Source organism: Coloeus monedula, assembly GCF_965178545.1.
Source record: "Coloeus monedula genome assembly, chromosome: Z".
In the NCBI taxonomy this organism is placed as follows: Eukaryota; Metazoa; Chordata; class Aves; order Passeriformes; family Corvidae; genus Coloeus; species Coloeus monedula.
The window spans coordinates 54,900,165-54,920,506 of record NC_138822.1 but is presented as its reverse complement, the minus strand read 5'-3'; the positions used below and the strand labels follow the sequence as shown (position 1 = coordinate 54,920,506).

Sequence of the window (20,342 nt, the reverse complement as noted above, 5' to 3'; positions counted from 1 at the left end):
AAAATCCATGATCAGTACTATTTCACAGAAAGCAAGACTAGCCAGTGATAACCTGCAATCCTGCCACGCATCACTATTGATTTGAAATTTTAAGACACCTGACAGACATAACCAATGAGGTTTTCTCCTTAGATTTATCTCTGTGTGGCTGTCATTAATGTCAAAGAGCACAAGAAGAACTGGAAGTTACTTTGCCTTTTGGGTGGGGGACCCTCTTAATTTCTTAGACTTTACAGATTTTTTAAAATCCACTCTTTTAAACGTTATTTATTTATTTGGTTTTAATATTTTTACCTGTCCCAAGGGCCACTTTGCACCATGCATTGTAGAAAAACCATGGTGTGGTGGGACCTCACCACCAGTCCCTGGCAAGCAAGGGTCTCACCTCACAAACCCCCTTCAAATGTTGGACACTCATCTTGCAATGCTGCTTGCCCCAGAAACTTTGCAAGGGAAAGAAAGCCGCTAAATTAAGACATTTTGGTGAATCTCTGACTTGTCTATTCAGGGATAAATCTGTGTTTATTTCTCCTCATCCAATGATGTCACTGTCTTTCGGCTAGTAGTAAATGTAGAATAAATCACCCTGTTTCTCATTTAGCAGAGCTTTTCGGGGGTTAACGCCTAAGAGCAGAAAGTATCTGCACAGCGCATACTTCTGTGGCGTCGCACCGGTCTTCTGCAAATAAAAAAAAAGATTAGGGAACTGTCTTTGTGAGGGGCGGGGGGGTGGGGGGTGGAAACAACAAAGAAAAGGGAAAACAAAACCCTGAAGAACACCCTTATTCCCCTTGCCTCTTACAAAGGTCTGCCCGGAACTTTGAGGTGGCGGAATAAAAACTTCACGCCGCGGGTCGTGGGTGCCGACCACCCGCTCCCCCCTCGACTACGGCGGGGTGGGTCGCTCGGGGTGGGGGTATGTGTCACGGGCGTGCTTGGGGCCTGCAGCAGGGTGGCGCTGGGCGGAAAGCCAAGGGGAGGAGCCAGGATTTTTGAGGATCTTTACAGCCACCAGGCGAGATTCTCCTGCGCGGCCTCCCGCTGGGCGGCTGGAGCTGCACCTTAGCCTGGCGGACTCTCGCCGCGGTTTTCCAGCTCGCTGAAGGCTCTGGCCAGGGCCAGGCTGAAGCGGTCCTCCTCTATCCGGTGCCATGAGATTTGTCGCAGACAACGGGAGCACGGCTCCCTTCCTCATCCGGTCCACTTGATCTCTGCCGGCGCAGGACGGAGGGATGGACCCCCGACCCACAGCTAGGAGGGGGTCCGGCAGGGCAGAACCCCTTTCGGAGACAGAAACCAGAGCCATCACTCTCACAAAGTCCCTCTCTGTCCCGAGAAAGTTCTGTTCCCGTCATGTCGTCGTCCGCCCGCGTTAGATACTCGCGTGGCGCGTCCCACCTGCCCGGGCCGTGGCAGCTGCCGTGGACGCTGTTGTCGGTGGGTCTGCGCCCCGCTCCCCGCCTTCTCAACCCGCCCCTATACGGACAGAGGTTATGGGGCCCCATCCCCTCTCCCCCGTGAGAGGAAAACCCTGCGAGAGCCGCCCGCGCTCGAGGTGGGGGTGAAACCGGGCTGCTTTCCGAGGTGCCGTGCTTGAGGACCACACTGCGGGCATCCCGCGATCCTTCGTCGCCCTGCCGGTGCGCCTCGCCCCCGGCGGGTGCGCGGATTTTCCGGCAGCCGCTGGGGGACGGGGGAGAGCGGATGCCATAGCGCCCGCCCCGCCGGCGGAGTGCGTGGCGCGGGGAGGGCACGGGGGGGGCCAGGAGGGGGACGCGAAGGGGCGGCCGCTGCCCTCGGGGAAGGAGGAGCTGCGTCTCAGCTGCGGGAGAGATCGCAGACAGGGGAGAGGGAAAGCCAGAGGCTGTCGTGCGGCTCAGATCGGCGGGGGGCGATGGAGGGGTCCCCCCGGAGCGACGGCGACCACCTGTGCAGCGCCGCCGCCCGCGGGGACCACGAAGAGGTGAGGAGGCTGCTGGACGCAGGCGTGGATCCCAACGGGACCAACTCCCTTGGGAGAACCCCGCTCCAGGTACGGAGCACAGGGAAGAGGGGTAATCGGGTGAGGGGGCGGGGGGGAAGCTGTGCTCTGCCACGCTGGCGGGGAGGGGTGGGTTCTTTGTGAATAGAATTAATTTTCATTGTTATAATCGGAACCATACTCCAGCCGCAGCTGTCTGAATTCAAACGAGCCCTTTATTTTTTACTAAACCTTGCCGTCCTGAAAATGCAAGATGGAGTTCAGTGAGGAACTGCTGGCAGCAAACGAATTTTTCTAGGGTGTACTCAAAAGAAGAAGTGGGACTGCAAAATCATTTTCCAGATAGGTTTGGGGAATTATCTGCACTTCGAGCAAATTTATTGATTTTTAAAATAAAGACCGAATAGGTCTTTATTCCCCAAGTAAATCGAAGCAGGGTCCCTTACTAGTATATTCTTGAACAAAGAACCTGGAAATTGTGCTGGTAAAAATTGTAACTTGAAATTAGGTGTACATTAGTAGTCACCTCTTTATTTTTTTTTCTTTAAGTAGTAGTTATATTAATATTTTCTATTCATAAATAGTGGCAGAATTTATTCATAGATGTTAGAAGTAGCAGTATGTAGAGTTGCTTTCTAGGCAGTTTGAGAGTTAAAAATGTGTTATATCAATCGACATACTTAAGTAGAAAGCTTTTTAATGTTCGTTGAACGATTAATATACTGTGATTTAAACTGGAGTTGTGTATCTCACGAAGAAGATATTTCGAGTTGTCATTTGAAGAGACATATTTAATGATTCATCAGCTAAGCTGAACAGCCATTTTGACCCTTGCACTTTACATGAAATGTTTTTCTGAAGTATGTTACCGAGAAAGGCTCTCAGAAAGTTACTTGTTTTATTTCTTTTGTATGTTCAAATTCCAGATGAAAAGAATCTCCAAATTCTCATAAATTATCTCTTTGCTTTCCTCATTTCAGGGTGAGACTAAGTTCTTTTTCCCTTGTCAGCAATTTAGAAAATGGCTGACACATCGAATATGTGGACCCTCTTTTTCTTTCTGAAAAAGATTAATATCAGGCATTCATAAATTATTACATTTATAAGGATATTCACACTTCTATTATAATTACACCCAATTATTTGAAGTGCACAAACCAAAGTACCGAGAAAGAAAATGATGAGAAAAACCTATTGTCTTAAGATCTTTTTCAAAGTGTTTAGTCACAATTTAGGGAGGTTAAAATTCCACTGAAAATGACCAGGACATTGAGGGAAGTAAAACCCCAGGTGCAAATTTATTTTGGTTTTTGGTTAATTGGGGGTTTCTGTTGGGTTTTATTCAATCGTCTGTGATCAAACCTTGCCAAGTTTCTTCCATTGGCAGAAAAGCAGAATGGCATTGGGAATTTGACATTTAGATACAAAATACAACTCGGAATTTTCCATCAGTTAAGTTTTGTGCATTGCTCAAGAGTGCTCAGCAGCTGCTCTCACTTCTGAGAAGAAGACAGAGGCGAGAGAGAGAAAAAAATCCCGTATTGGTCCAAAATTCATAAGGGGAAAAATACACACCGAATGCCAAAAGGAACCATACCCAGCTGCATTGCCCCGTTGGTTGCTCACCGTTGATGAATCAATAATGTATTCTAAGTGGCAGGAAACTTAATGCAAGGTCCCTCAGAGCTCTCATTAAATGCATTGTGTGTATATATAATATACAAATATATACACGCTCTTTATGTGTATAAATATATTTAAAGTATTTTTCTATGTGTGTATGCCTGAATATATTTCTAATACATATACATGCACTATTTATTATATAATAAAGGGTACATTACACAAGCAGTATCTATATTGTGTGTATATATCTGTACACACTTACATAGCTGTGTCTGTACGTGCGTATAAACGTGAGTGTGTACACATATATGCTTTTACACACACCACGAGTACCGTTTATACCATGGTGTATATAAATGGCATAAAAGTGAAGAAGAACGTACACATGTCGTACCTAGTCTGGGAACCACACACATCATAGCTCATATTTTAAATTTATCGTATAATCATAGACTGTCTCGAGTTGGACGGGACCCGTACAGATCATCGCAAACGGCTGTCAGCATACATGCAGGTCACGACTCCAAGTAGCCGACAAAGCAGAATTAGGCCCCGAAAGAGACGCGGGTCCGGCCGCCGCCAGCCCCGGCTGCCACCCGGACTCTCCGCGGAGGCGGCGCCCGGCGCTGGTCGGGGCGGGCGGGCGCTGACGCTGTCTCTCCCCGCAGGTGATGATGCTGGGCAGCCCGCGGGTGGCCGAGCTGCTGCTGCGGCGCGGAGCCGACCCCAACCGCCCCGACCCGCGCACCGGCTGCCTCCCCGCGCACGACGCGGCCCGCGCCGGCTTTCTGGAGACGCTGGCGGCGCTGCACCGGGCCGGGGCGCGCCTCGACCTGCCCGACGGCCGCGGCCGCCTGCCCCTCGACGTGGCGGCGGGGGGCCCGCACGGAGCGGTGGGGCAGTACCTGCGCGACCCGCCGCACCTTCCGGGAGCCGGGGGGGCCGCCGAGAAGGCTGCGCGCTGACCCGCCCCCGGTCGTCCCGCCGAGTCCCTGTCCCCTCGCCCCTTGCAGCCCGTATCCGCGCCGCCGAGTCACCAGCGAGCCATCGCGGCTGGCGGCGCTCCCGGTGTCCGACTGCTGGGAAGAGTCTTCCTCTGTGCCGTTACCCCCAGGGCTCCTCCCGCACGCCCCGGGCACTCCGGCTGCCGCTTCTGCAAGAAGACACGTGCTACTCAATTTCCTGAGAAAAAGAGGGAAAAAACCAGAACACAATCAAGGCTAGCACTCCTGCTTCTCCCTCTCATGCTCTCCGGCGGGTAGACCACAAGCAAGACTGCTCATCTGTGCTCTAGGGGGAAAATTTTTTTTTAAAGAATTTGAAAGAGTTCGCCTTTCCCCCTCTCTCTATTTTTTCTTTCTCTTTTTCGGTTACAATAAAGCTGCTTAGAGAAGTAAGAACACTCTGTTTCCCTTACTGGTTTGCTCACTGCTCTGCAAGGCTTTGTATTTTAGTTATTCTTCGAGATTCCTTTATGTTGTCGTGCTCCGAAATACTGAACACCTTAGCTATCTCATCCAAAAATTTAATTAATCCCCAAATATTCTCCCCTCACCAGCCCACTCAACATACGATTTTAACATCGAGATGTAACACTGATCAAATATTAAAAAAATTTAACGCTGATAAGCGTTACAGTTTGGGAACTACACATATTTTGTGTAGCTGTATTCATGGAAAGCTGTTCATGTGAGAAAACAATTGGCAATCAACTACTTACTGCATCGTTCTTTGCATTTGGAGAACCCATTTGCTCAGAAGATATGGGCAATTAACCTCTTATTTTAAAGACAGTTTTCCGTGTCTCTAAACCAGATATTTGGAAACAACAACAAATGACCGAATTTGGTTATAGATCTGGATCTTTTCACACTTTTCGGTTTTTGTTTTCTGTTTTTCCCATGTGATTTCTGTCATCTACCCAATGTTCATAGCCCTTATGTGAGATGAAATATCTGCTATTATTCAGTAATAAAACAAGAAAAAGATTGTCTTAAAAATACTTCACTCCTCGTGTTCGACTATTTAATGGTTCTGTATGCAGCACTACTCAGTTGGGTGGTGTTATTTATTTCAGTTTTGTTTATTGCTTTCAATATTTGTGTGTGTGTTTCTGCATAAATAAATATGGATGCCCAGCACAATCACGTAGGTCAGACAACAGGACATTTCACAGATATGTATTATTTAAGCACATACACACGCGAATTAGAAATATCCAAATAGTTTATTTCCTTATTGAAAACAACTCTTAAAGTGCAACAGGAAAGCTCACCTGCACTTTGTATCTTTGCTTAACTTTGTGATCTATTTTTAAAAGTGCGAGGGTTTTCCTGCCAAAGGAAAAAAAAGAAACAACCGACACTGTGGAATCAGGCACCACGGGTGCGTACTATAACTGAAGGCTATTTTTTCTGATCCTTGCAGGAAGACTGCTGTTGGTATGTCTGTGTTTGGGAGCCCGCACTTTGGCCAGGGCACAGATCCCGAAGAAGAAGAAGAAAAAAATTTAAAAAGAAGAGGTTGTTTCCTTTTTTCCTGCTCTTTGGGGGACAAATGGAGAGTGAGCCTCCGTCACAGAGTTTGGCGTCTGGGAGCAAACCCATCTGGGGCAGGGCGGGTGGAACAAGTAACTGTTCCCTTTCCAACTCAGAATAGTCTGTAATTCTGTGAATGAGCTTTTCATTTTCTCCCCCGACCCTCCAAGCGGGCGGGAGCCCAGCTCAGCCTCGCGAGCTGGGGCCTGAGGCAGGTGTTCGGCAGAGCTCGGCTGGCGCGGAGCATCCATTCACCCATCATCCATCCCAGCCTCTGGGCTCCCTGCCCCGGTCCCTGCCGGCCGCCCTCCTGACTGCAGGCTGCCCACCCCGTGGGAAGGAGGGCCAGAGCTCCGGGCAGTCCTCTCCGAAACGGCAGGGGGAGTGGTATTAACACCGGGTGCCCACGGGGTTTTCACCAGCCTCTCCCCGCTCGGGAAAGCTGTGCCGAAAGAGTGTAACCTTCCCAGAGCTGCCAAAGCCCAAAACTTCCGAGGGGAGTTGCCTCAAGAGGATGGAAAGGTCTAGGCATGGAGTTATGTATGGTGGTTTCAGAGGTGGTGTAAGTGCCTTTCATTGCTTGGACCAGGAGCCAGCAGAGCTGTGTGCTACAAAAGCACACCTCAATTGTGTGCGAATGCAGCATCTGAATAATCTGACAAGATACTTTTCAATTGTGGTGGCCTCTGCCAAACGTTAATATCTAGTAAAAATACTTTCAGGTGTAATGGCACTTAGAAAAACAGAGCTTGCTATTACACACTATGAAAAATTCTCTTTTGAGAACATGACGCCCAAGCTTTACAACAGGTAACATCCCCTTCAAATTCACCCAGGTCTAAGGGTCCACAGGCTTTAAATCTTGTGTTCAAAGTCTTTGAAAGCTTCAGGAAAAACAGGAAAAACAAAAAGTGTTTTAGAAAAGGAAGTCATCACCCGACCGTGCCTGGAACAAAGGTGTGGAAATACATTAACTTCACTGCCTATTTACAAAGAAAATAAGTCTCATGTACTGTGAGTCTCAGGATAAAAATGGAAATGCTCAGAGCCCTTACAGAAGAAAGTGAGGATTTGAAGATGGAACAGGCAAGCCAAAGTACCAAGTGCCAGAGAGGGAACCTCTGAAGACATTTGTGTCTTTTAAGTGCCCTGGTGGGGCTATCACTTCCAGGAAAGAGATTATTTACCTAGTGGTTCTATTTTTATTCTTTTTAAACCAGGTTTCAATCAATCCTGAACTGACACTCACTGAAGTAATTAAACATTTCCCTTTTTTCCCCAAACTCACAAGAAAAAGAGGTAAAAGTACTTCAAAATACTGTATGAACAGAAGACAGAACATTCTTCTTCGTTGTGGGAATGTCCCTAGAGGACCAATGTCTCCACATTCCTGACTATTACTATGTACTTGTAAGCATCTTCCTGCTTTTGGTAAAAACACTTGCAAACAAAGTGTTTCTGTGCTGGACAAAGTCCAAGAAGGGATAGTGAAAGGAGAGGTGGTCCTTAGGAGCGGAAAACCAAGAATCTTGTAACTAGAGACTTCAGGCTGCCTCCCAGAAAGGTACACAGACGACTGCCACTCAATCCAGCATTGCTTTTGTTATCAAGTGTAAGTTCAGGATTGAGGGTGGGCTGTGAGAAGCCTTGTTTGCACCTACAGCTTCAGGCAAATAAGGAGAAAAGGGACAACACATCTAGGGTTCAGCTGACACCATCAGCAGAGGTCATGGTGCTAGAAATACCCTACTTCCCACCACCAAACTAGGTAGCTGTCGCTGCCATTGACGTAGTCACTCCTTTCAGGAAGCAGCCTCCTACATGTGATTTCTAAACAAAAACATTCTTACTTGAGGAGGTGAGCGGCAATCTACGAGAGTTTGACCTCCCAGGTGGGGAAAGTGCCAGCATCAGCACCTTCTACTCTCCATGGTGCTGGCTGTTGACAGGTAGGAAAACAGGCATGCTGAGAGCTGGGAGGAGGGTATCCAGGGGAGAAAAGACACAGGTCCAGCTCAAGAAAGAGGTGCCTGGGGAAAGGGGAGATAAACATGGCTGCCTGTGCCTGAAAGGATGCACCAGGGACATTTACCCCTACCCACTCCATGCCAGCCTGGGTCAATGATTTTGTTTGGCTTCTTAACACTCATCCTTGCAGAAATCCAATGCATGTGGCTGATGAGCAGTGGCACTTAAAATCAGACAGCAGACTCTGCTTGGTGGAAATAATGGGCTGGAGGGCATTCCTTGCCTATACAGAACAAGCACTTGAACACTGCTGGCTTTATGGTTGTTTTACATCTGTTTTCTCTTTAGATGGCGAGCAGCCTAAGGGCCAGAGAAGAAAATCAGAGTCAACCCAAGGTACCAGTAACATCATGGAGTGGAGAATTTGTACTAAATATAGATCTGGTCCAGGACAGAGAAAATTCCTCTGTCCTCAGATGCAAATAAGGGGAAAGAAACTCCTACCACTACCATCCTCCTACGGAATTATCTTGCTGGCTTACCTTCAGACAGATGCAAAAGAATTATTTCAATGATAGACTATGTTATGAAAACACAGAAAATATATCTCAGAACCTTCTTACTCAGTTGATAAAAGCCCATACAAAAGCTGCTTCCTGTAAAGCACTAATTATTAAAACACAGATTCTAAGGTCAAATTAAAAGACTTCAGCTGAAATGTCTTCCTTCTTGTGCTAGAGGAACCACACTGTAGGAAACCGAACAAACAACTGGACAGACAACATGTGTCTTCTAAAATATATTTCACTTACAACAGGCACTATTCTTAGTTCCAGCTAGGTCTCATCTGTGACACTCTGATGTTCAGATTGAAAACATACTTTCAAGTATGCCTAATCACACAGGTCTTCGCACCACAAATTGCCTGAGCCAATTCACAGCAAAGGCGGTGGAGAAATTGACAATCATCTAAATAAACAATAGCAAACTTTTGCAAAAGTGTCATCAAATGTTAATTTCAGTTCTTTTGAACTGTCCTGCTTCAGCCAACACTGCAATGGCAGTGGGCAGAGGAAGCAGTCGTTAAAACAGTTAAGCCAGAATTTCCGTCTTAGAAGGCTGATCTCACCCAGTGCTGAGCACCTCCTGAATAAATTTCTCCTCTTGCTGATACTCAGCTGGTTTCAATAGACAAAATACTCTCTTGCTGGTTACTGTTCTGGGAACACCAACTGCTCTCAGATCTGTTTTGAATACTAATACAAAAACTCAATTCTGATGTCATATGCCACCTGTGCGGATGCTGAGAGATGCTTTGGATATTAACATGAAAGAGTGTGAAGTGTTAGATAAGTGAAAATGAGATATGAGTGGGCAATCTCATGTTAGCAAGATAGATCAATGTTAGGCTGTAAAGAATGCTTTAGAGAAAACAGAGAAAGGAGAAAAGGAGTAAATCTAATGGCCTGCCTCATAGTCTAGTTCGTGCCATATCTGAACCCACAGTATTGCATTGCCATCAGTACATTACACTGCTAATACGCACACTAGAGGATGCTCTGAGCAAAATAAAAGGAGATCTCATCCAAGATAAAAGGACTCCAAAAGCCATGGATAGCTGGGCTAAGCAAAATACAACATCCAATCAATAGGGTAGGAGATCATAGCAACTCCACACTCAGAGAGCAAGTGCTCATGATACAAGCAAGTGTGGCTTGGAATATAGACAAGGCATCTGAATGCTACTGAGTCCAAATCAAGAAGTCTCTTCAGTCAAAGCGGGAGTTCTGTTGCCTGTGACACCTGTGCCAAGATGAAACAGAACTCCTAATGAACATTACTGAAGGGACAGTTGGACAAAAGCTCCTCTGAGTGGGTGTATGTCTTCTCTTGCATGTTATTTGCATGTTGAACTTACCCTGCTGTGACATTTCCGCCTGTGGTTGGTGTGGATCTGGACATTTAATGAAGTTCTTATCTCTGACTTTGGATGCCAGCTGAAAATTTAGTAAGACATCAGCTGGCTGTGTTTCCTGGTACTTGCCTAATATGCCTCTTGCTTTGTGCATCTGTGCTATTTGCAAGTACTCAGTTCCACTCACTCTCCCCTCTGTGTATGTGGGAAAGAAAATTAGGCTTTGAGCATTCATTTCTAACATACCCACTTTTTCCCAGCTGCATTTATCTATTCCCACAAGGCATATCCTGCAGCGCAGCATGCCAGACTGATCTGCTCTTCAGCAGTTCTTGTTAGCTCTACAGATGTTCTCTTTGACCCAAAGTCAAGACAGCATTCAGGCCACACAGATCAGTAAGTTTATGACAATTCCACTGGAGAATGAGAAGCAGACCTGGGAAACTTAAGGTAAAATTTCACTAGCTAATACTTTATTAGGCTTTCCATGGTTCTAACCCATTTTGTATGACATGTAATTTACCCACAGAGAAGCTACTTTATTTGCTTCAGGGCTCACTATTTAGGCACCTGTCTTGAAGTGACCAGAGTTTAGAGGAGGCTTCAAAGCGGTCTGTGAAACATATACATAGAAATCAGACAGGTTTCCTGCTGAAAGCTTTAATTTTTCTAGGAGACAGCATTTGGTATAAGAGATGTTTGTGTAAAACCAGAAGTGTATCATGTCATAATTAACAACCAGAAGACATGAAGTGTCTGTAAGATAAGCAATGGTATCAGTCAAGCTTGAGAGGCCACACTTTGGAACCTGGGATATTTGAAAACTAGGCAACAGCCACAACTTACCATCCTATATCCTGGTAAGTCATTTACCAGCCCAAGATGCAATTTTCGAAGAGCTTCAAACTAGTACTTGCTAACACTGATATAGCAGCAATGTCAATACTCTGCACCAGAAGGCAGTACTCCAAATTCTTCACAGCAAATGGACTAAATAACAGCTGCAAAAAAAAAAATCTCCCTCTCTATCCCACCTGCAGTTCTTCTTATAATAACTGTAGGAAGTTAGGAAATAACTGTAGGACTGTTTAGAAAGACAATTAAAATCACTTATATTTGGTTCTATCTTTACATAATTAAACATTATCTTATGCTTTTCTTGCCAATTACCATCTTTGTCTGTAGTCCTATGGATAAATTACTTCCAACACATTTCTGAGTATAAAATGTACATTGAACTTTGCAAAAAACACACTACACACTACCAGTTTTACAGACTTCATATACAAATTCTGTATGAGATACCTTTAGATACCAAGCCTGTGTTGACAGAACAAGTAAGTATTACAAAATGGTTTCGGCTGGAAGACACCTTCAAAGACATATAGACAATTCTCCCACCACAAGCAGGGACGCCTTCCACTAGTCTTGGCTGATCAGAACTCTATCTGCCTGATTCTGAATACTTCCAAACATATCCACCTCTCTGAGCAACCTGTTTTACTGTCTCACAGTCCCATCATAAAAACAGTTTTTACATCCAATCTAAATATACCCCCCCCCCTTTGAGTTAAAAACTGTTGCCCTTTATCCTGTGGTGAAATGTCTCTCTCAATCTTTGTCATAAGCACCCTTTATGTTCTGAAAGGACACCTTTCACCTACAGTCTCCCTAGAGCCTTTTCCTCTCCAGTCTGAACAACCCCAACTCCCTCAGCTTGTCCTCTCAGGAGAGGTGCTTCATCCCTTGCTCCAACAGGTCCCCATCTTTCTTACAGAAGACTCCAGAGCTAGATGCAGTACTCCACACAGGGTCTCATGAGAGAAGCAAGGAAAATAACCTCCCTCAATATGCTTTTGATGCAGCCCAGGGTGCAGTTAGACTTCTGAGCTGTGAGTGTACATTGCTGACCCACATTCAATTTTTCATCCACTAGCACTCCCAACTCCATCTCCACAAGGCTGACCTCAATCACCTTTGCCTCAATTCAAATGCAGCACCTTCCACTTGGCCTTGTTGAACTTGGGCCTCACTTGTTGAGCCTGTCAGGGTCCCTCTGGATGGCATTCCTTCCCTCTGGTAACCAATTGCACCACTCAGCTTGATGTTTTTGCCTTCCACACGCTCAATCCCACTATTTAATTGATGAAAATAGTACACAGTACTGGTCCCAGACCTCTGAGGGACACCACCTGTTCCTGGTTTCCACTTGGACACTGAGTTGTTGACTGTAACTCTTTGGATGCAGCTGTCCTTACCTAGTGTTCTCATCTAGTCTTGCATACAAGGAATTTGTAACAGAAATGTATGACAGAAACCAGTACCTGTGGGCCTGCTCTCTGCTCTGTCACACTCTCCTGTAACACTAAGTACCCAGTATATACACCAAAAGAAATTAACCTAACAATGACCATTATATTTCACTACCAAATGCAAAGGATTGAAAACAGACACCCAGAAAAAACTTTCTCTTAGACCAGCCAGATATGAATTTCCTGGCTCTGATCCATTTCACCAAAAGTGCCTAGCTAAGAAAGATAAAAATGGAAACCATTCTTAAGAAGGCCAGATATATGATTTGGCTTAGTGGAAGGTAATGAAAGGTATGTTCAAGCTCTGGCTCCTGCAATCCAAGTCCTTAAAAAACCACCAGGAAATATAGAAAATTGGTTAAGCTATTTTCCCCAGTATCTGAAAATCACTTCTACTGGTTTTGCTAGGAAGAATACATTCAAATCTAAAGGCCTTCAAAGGAGAAGACTGGGTGTCTAATGGAAAAAGCCTAGGAAGCTAAAATGCTTATGTACCTGCTTTCTTCTATTTTCCTTTGGATTTTTTTTTTTTTTTTAACACATTACTATGAGAATCCTTACCGTTCATGTTTCTGATCTTTTCCTTGCATTCTGATCCACTTCTGCCTCAGCAATCCCTGCTGTTCAGGGACTTAGAACCTGAAGTTCTGAGTAGCACAGTATTTTCTAAAAAGTGTACTTCTAAAAGTGTTGTTTACAAGGTATCATCACCAACCTGTTCCATGAATGGCAAAAGCAATTGTGAGACATAATGGCTAGAAAATAAATAAAATCCCCCCCTGATTTCCACACATCTTGGAGAAGCATATGTTTCATTTGCTTTATTTACTAGACAAGAAGCAGCAGGTTATTTTATTAAAATAAAACTGTATTAAAAAAATTGAAATGCATACATTCAAACCACTCAAGCACATTCATCACTTAATACAGGAACTAAAATTGGAGCTGTTCAATGAAGCAGAGAAAGGCCAGCAGAGTGTTTGGGACACTGGCAGGAAAGTACCTTTTCTTGACAGTTCTGTAAGTCACGTAAGTACATTTTCAGGCACAAATTTGGTTTAGGCATTACCTCAGTCTAACACTAACTCATTACACAACTGCTGCTGTGACAGAACCACTACAATTATTAAACCATGTCTTCTAGCACACAAACAAATACACTGCTTTAAAAAAAGTCACTGGAATAAAAAATATGGATAATGTATAAAAATAGTATAATTTTAATTTGAAATTGTTTGTTCAGTTTTTCTGTTATGTTTCTGAAGTGAATTGTAACCATGTGTCCTGTTGAAGGAAAAGATGGGAGGCAGAAACAGCAACACAAATAGCCTGTGAATCTGCTTTCCTAGATCTTATTTTATATAACTCCAACAACAATATTACTTAAGACTTTCCTTTCTACCATCAATTAAAAGGTACCACTGAATAGAGTACTGACATTTTTTCTCCGACCACTGTCAGATACAGTTTGTCAGTAGAGCTACTCATAGTTGAAAACATACTCAAAATCTAATTTTAACCATCTTATATATGATCAAACTGACAAAAATTATAACAGCAGCCTTACACATGATCACTGGTCAATGTTTAGTCCATTCTTTTAAGCTTGTAACAATTTTTGAAGATATTATAACCTCTGAGAGTTCGAAAGTGATCCACTCTTCCTTGTAAGCACTCAAACTTCAAAGTCCAACCAGGTTGTTACTGCTTTGGCAGGATGACCGAACACTGCACTGTTGTCTGAAATACAAAGTCACAGTAGGTAAATGCTTCTTCTGCCAATGCAGAGAGAACTACTTTTCATTGTAAAAGTAAACTATGTAGCTTCCATTTGGGTTATAAACAGGTGTAACTCCTTTCACATGCGTAGTAACTCCAACTTCTTCTAACACCACAAAAGTCAGTATCATTACAAGGAGGGCATATACACACAGGGAGTTTTCATTACAACTTTTGAAAAGCTAGGTGATAGGCTTATTGGCATCGAGAAAAATAACCATATTGCAGAAACAGTAAATTATGGACTTTGGGCTCACAGGCTACAAATGAAAAATTGTGCAGCTTGCTTTTTATGACTTCTACATGACTTTCTCTCAGTTCTGAAATACAGCTATCAGGAACAGAAACCAGTCAGATGGCACTGACTAGGAGCGAACCAAATACTCAAATTATGTAGGGACAGGCAACTTTGATGCTAGCCACATTAAAGGGCAGGGTCTGAGAAACATTTCAATCTCAGCTTTTGTGAGAAGTCCTTGGCCTGCAAGTACCCCTGCATGTAGTTGCACCAGTGCAACTACAGCTGAAGTGAAGCCTTGATGAATTTTCCTCCTCCACCTTATTCACCTGAGCCAATATACTCTGGTCACATATGTACGTTCACTGATTTCACTGACATGTTTTTTGAGGAAGAAAATTACTCAAAAATATTTACAAAGTTAGAGTTCTACATACAGAACTTAGGAATGTCAGTTTCAGTTTGTGATAGACTAGGAAAAGTGACTGAACTTTATGCCCTTCAACTTGTTACCTATCAAACAGACTAGAAAAAGTGACTGAACTTTATGCCCTTCAACTTGTTACCTATCAAACACATAAATGCCCAAGTGACTCACTGATGAAGTGTATTGAAACACATCTACAGATACCTTACCCAATCTAAACTATCCTACAGTATTCACTTACCACAACTCTCAAAATACAGCATTATTCCTTGTATCAGAGATCTGACAAATACCATTTCTCACAGGCTAATGCAGACGTTCAATAAAAAGGCAGGTAGTACCAGCACGTTTCCTCACAGAGCCAAAAAATTTACCTGAGGAGCACTCACAAAAGCTCTGACACCTTACCACAAGCTGATCTTCTTACAGCCACACTGTAAAAAAAAAATCAGTTCTAACAGGATATTCCTTTTACCATTATAGTACAGATTCTGTCATGGGATGAGATACATGATACTCATGGGGTTGCACCTTATTGTAATAAAGGTATAGAGCTCGATTTCCAGTTATGATGAGCTAAAATTCTTCTCAACAGGATAGTTTTTTCCTAACTAATACTTTTCCTAGCAAGGATAAAAAATGTCTGCTTTCTCAGTGTCCATATGAAATTGTCTGCTCTCACCAATTCATTCACTTAATAGGCAATGAACCCATGTTTTACACGGTAAGTTTTTGTTATAAATGCATTGGCTGCAGTTCTTGTTGCCTTTGACATCTCTACCAATTGTCAACTACAGACAAGCTCCCATAGCCCTGAAAGCATCCCTAACATACCTGCACTTCCTTCTGGGTTCTCTCTTTGTAGCTTGTTCCTGCTTCCAACCCTTGAATGCTGCATTTTTGTACTAGAGCTCTGTTTCCTGATCAGTCAAAGTCTTTCTGTGGATCAGTACTTTGCTTGGAGAATGCTGCCCTTAAAGACCTGACAACTTTCAGGAGCTCCTTGACTCTCCAGAGCTGTCTCCTTTGAGATGATACCTACTAGTTCAATAATTAAAACTAAGTATGCTCACCTGAACTCCAGCAACCATACTCTTAATTGCCTTACTTGCTCCTCACAGGATGTTGAATGCCACAACTACATGAGGATTATAGCTACAACTGCCAGTAATTATCACCTCACTGAACAACTCTTCTCAGTTAACAGCACATCCTGCTATATATCACCCATGACTGACCCAGCCTATGCAGAAATTTCCTTGACAACAACCAGAAATCACTTGGATCACTGTGATCAACAGCATGATCTGTGTTTCCTGACATGTGGCATAAATACCCTGTTCTGTAAGAGTGAGGGCTTTAACCTGACACTGGAAAATGATCTCTTTACAGCAAGAAAGCCACAAAATACTGGCCTAAAGACACATTACACAGTTAAAAACCAGTAACTTCCACAGTACACTTAAACTCACTGTCATATCACAGATAAATGATACATGAAAGAGAAGGAATGGCAAGCAGCCTATCCTTTCTCAGAAAACAGCCCTTGGACATTTTGTTTCAACACTGCAGTCTTTCCTAAAGACTACTGTGAGATTCAGAGGTGACACCACTGGCATGTGTGTTGATCTGGGATGAATACCTCCATGGAAGGAGACAGAGAAATACAGGTGGGCAGAGACTGACAGCACATTTACTCCTGCCTGGTGAAGTTCCTCCCGTCGTAGCAGCCAGATTACAGATCTTGGAAAAGAAAAGCTGTGCCTATGTAGAGCTTTACTGTTTCACATGCTTTCCCAGCACTAGAACAGACATTTGCAAATGCCCATTTGAGATGTTCAGCTGTGGCTTGGATATATGCTGTCACTGATAGTAGTGTACCAGCTGCAGTCTTACTCAGCTTGCTCCTTGTCTGTGTTCCTTAACACGTTTCCACACGGCATGCAAGAGGTGCTGCCTTCAAGCCCTAGGAAAAGGTGCCTCCGAAACACATCAGTACAAAACCTCCATCATCTGGCCTTCAAAACTCCCACTATAAAATATACTGAAGTACACTACAAGAGAATAGTTTTTAAAAACTCTTTATGGTTCAATTACACACTTGTACACAGGCACATACATATACTTTTCTCTTTGCTTCTCTGCAAAATTGCCTCTCTCATTCGTTAACACAGAAGTCTAGGACCAATCCTTCATCTGCTTTATCATCATTTAATTGCCTAAACAGGAACATTTTTAGCCTTTCCTGATGTTCCTTTGTAAAATTAAAGGAAACTTCCAAAGCCTTTGGAGCTTCAGAATTTCTCACTATTCCAAAGTCCTTGTTGTGTTAAGTCATTAACACTTGTGGCTCCTACTTTCTTGCTATAAAATTTCAATCACCACTTCCTGTTTCCAGCTCTTCCAGTGCCTTCACATCAATGACCTTTCTCAGTACATTGTCACTCAACCCAACCCACTATCTGCAAAGAACATAAACACCTAAGAATTGCAAGTGAAACTATCTTAATATTCATCATTGATGAATATTATGAGGCAGTAGATATTTAAGAAAATAAGTGGTTTTTTTAAGAAGTGTTTATTTAAGAAAAGAAGCAATATTAGGACAGAGTGACCTTTCCTCTGGTACATCGTATTTTCTTCTTTCAGCAAACAGTACTTAGGGGACTGAGCTGGAAGAAGCACTTGACAACGAACTGAAAGAATAGCTGGTGTTTATTAAAGGAGAACATTGCAAATGTAGTGCCAGCTCTCTTTCACTCCCAATGAAGATTCAAGACAATCACGCAAAGGAACACAAGAGGACACTGCTCACTGAAGTATGCCTGCCAGAAACAAAGGCAGATCCCTCAGTATTTAAGCAGCATAATACACTTGGGAACCATTTCCTTTCATGCCAGTATGAAAAAAAGTGCCTGAGGAATATCTAGCACATTTTACATTATTTGTTCAAACTCAGAGTTTGCTGTACAGCTGCACATCTGTATTAAAAAATGCAGTCCCACGCTCTGAAAATGTTTTCTGTGGATTAGAGGGAAGAAGCAATACCTATTGTGTTGCCTTCCCTATCCACCCATGATACAACTTCCTAAAGAATGCAAAGGGGAAAGGAAAAAGTCAGTTACCTCTCTCATATGTATAGAGGGAATATTAAAATAACTGTTTCCAATAACCAGGAAGAGTCAAAAAGATAATTCAGGCACTCCTAATGAAAAGTGAGTTTTCCAAAGAATAATCGGCAAAAGACTAATCTCAAGAATTCGGGTTGGAATTCTACAAACCTGACCTGGGCATTTATGCTTAAAAACTGTCTGAGGTGAATTTTAAACTAAATACATCCTTCCTTCAGGCCATTGACTAAACTAGAGATGAGAATCACTGACAAGACGTATTGGGTTTGCATGGCCTGGTTTTGGTAGTAGGGGGGCTACAGAGGTGGCTTCTATGAGAAGCTGCTGGAAGCTTCTTCCACGTCTGGCAGAGACAATCCCTGGAGGCTCCAAGGATGAACGTGCTGCTGGCCAAGGCTGGGCCAATTAGAAATTATGGTAATGCCTCTGTGATAACAGATTTAAGAAGAATTCAAAACTAAAAGGGGTTGTAGAGTTGTAATTGTGACTAGAGAAGAGTGGACTGAGAACATGTGAGGAGAAAACTCTGCAGACACCAAGGTCAGTGGAGAAGGAGCGGGAGCAGGTGCTCTGGGCACTGGAGCTGAGATTCTTCTGCAGGCCGTGGTGCAGACCATGCTGAGGCAGCTGTGGCCCTGCAGCCCATGGGGATCCATGGGGATGCAGAGATCCACTTGCAGCCAGTGGGGGAGGTGCTCACACCAGAGCAGGTGGATGCCTGCAGGACGCTGTGACCCCGTGGGAGACCTGTGGAGAGACAGGCCCTGCTCCCAGGCTGGAGCAGCCTGTCCTTGACAGATTGCACCCCCTAGAAGAGTGACCCATGCCGCAGCAGTTTGAGGGGGACTGGTGCTCATGGGATGGACTCACATTTCAGCAGGTCGCAGGGAACTGTTGCTCTTGAGATGGAGCCACATTGGAGAAGTTAATGGAGAACTGTCTCCTGTGGGAGGAGCGTCTCCAGCGTGCAGCAGAACGACTCCTCTCCCTAAGGAGTGGGATGAACTGACCGTAACCCCCATTCCCTGTCTCCTTGCGCTGCTGGGGTAGGAGGTAGAGGTGCAAAGAAGGAGGTGTGGGGGGAGGGTGTTTTTTAGGGTTTATTTTATTCCTCATTATCCTGCTCTGATTTTGTTAGCAATAAATTCAATTAATATCTCTAAGCTGAGACTGTTTTGCTCGTGACAGTATTTGATGAATGATCTTTCCTGGTCCTTATCTCAACCCAGTCAAAAAAAGCTTATTGATAAGTGGGTTAGACATCCCAACTGTTTTAACATTGTTTTTCCCCTCTTTGTTATAGCCACAAATGAATCTCAAGTATGCCTGTGAAATACAGGTGATAAAAAACATAAGTAAACCTTGTCTAAGGAAAATTCTGCCTAAGAATTCCCTCGTCAATATATTTGAAATGTTTTTCTTTTCCATATTTTTTCATGCACTTTGGACTTCAAACCTATGGGAGAACACAAATCTTACAATTTCAAACTGGTTAATACCCATACCTTCTAACGGACTTTTCCTCTTCTACATATTGAAGTGAGCATAATGTTTTTGGTTTGTTTCAGTCTCTTCCACTTGACTCTCCATTGTGCTAAGATCCTAGGTCATGGTTTCATTTGGATACTCACATATATTTGTATCTTACTTCGTATCTCATTTATTTGTGTCTTATGAAGGATAACACTTCATCAACCACATATAGCTATCCATTTTTTTAACCTCTTCCAAAACTTATTGTAAAACTGAAGCTAGATCTTGGCAATAAAACTTGCGAGAATCGTGTAGAATTTCTCTGCCCTTCTTGAATGGATTTGGTTTCTTGAAGCATTTACTCTGAAATATTTTGATTTAAGTAGAAGCATCCTGTAACACACATCTGTGTTATGTATGCATAGACATACACTGTCCCCAGTACTCATCAGTCTCACTTGCATACTTACTTTCAGAGCATGCAGGGTGTTGGTCCATTCCATGGAGCCTATCTGAGGTATAGCAGTAAGGAGTATGCTTGTAGCCTTATTTGCATTCCCTTTCAGCGTCTTTAAAACTTTATCCACTGAAACCTAGAAATACAATACAGCTGAGTGGTGTCTGTCAATTCTGATGGCATGCATTGCAAACACTTAAATAAATTTAACTCAGAAGTGTAAAAGTGAAGTCTTCGAATAACACAGACTTTTTAGATAGTACATGTCTTTCCTCTGTGTGTGTATGGTTTATACTTGTGTATTGGAAACAAACAGGAGAACTAAAGCATATACATTGCTTTGCACAGAGCTGCAAAAGAAATAACACCAGACCAATCACAAGAAGACAAGTCATACACAGAATTCACGAGCTTCATACTCACAGACCCCCGGATTCAGACAACAGGAAACAAAAGGTTTGCTAGTAGTGAGGTAGGTTTATGAAAATGAATGAGATA

At 43.6% G+C, this 20,342-nt stretch overlaps 2 protein-coding genes across 4 annotated transcripts in view; one reads left to right on the top strand and one right to left on the bottom strand.

The window, feature by feature from the left end:
• Window positions 1–1,894: 1,894 nt before the first annotated feature.
• Window positions 1,895–4,600, top strand: CDKN2B (cyclin dependent kinase inhibitor 2B; the record flags this gene model as incomplete). Its single annotated transcript, XM_082301017.1, has 2 exons — window positions 1,895–2,032; window positions 4,276–4,600. The coding sequence occupies 2 exons, from the start codon at window positions 1,895–1,897 to the stop codon at window positions 4,570–4,572; spliced, it is 435 nt and encodes a 144-aa protein (XP_082157143.1). The 3' UTR covers window positions 4,573–4,600.
• A 63-nt stretch (window positions 4,601–4,663) lies between these two features.
• The window catches only part of MTAP (methylthioadenosine phosphorylase), a 41,454-nt gene continuing 25,775 nt past the window's right edge, over window positions 4,664–20,342 (bottom strand). For 2 of the 3 annotated variants that reach the window (XM_082301014.1, XM_082301016.1), the window contains 2 exons: window positions 19,858–19,980; window positions 13,184–14,079 (listed from right to left, as the gene is read on the bottom strand). In XM_082301014.1, coding sequence (XP_082157140.1) covers window positions 14,041–14,079; window positions 19,858–19,980 — 162 coding nt within the window. In that variant the 3' untranslated portion in view covers window positions 13,184–14,040. Of the gene's footprint in view, window positions 4,790–13,183; window positions 14,080–19,857; window positions 19,981–20,342 lie in introns of those variants that run through there. The other variant, XM_082301015.1, reaches the window with a different exon arrangement.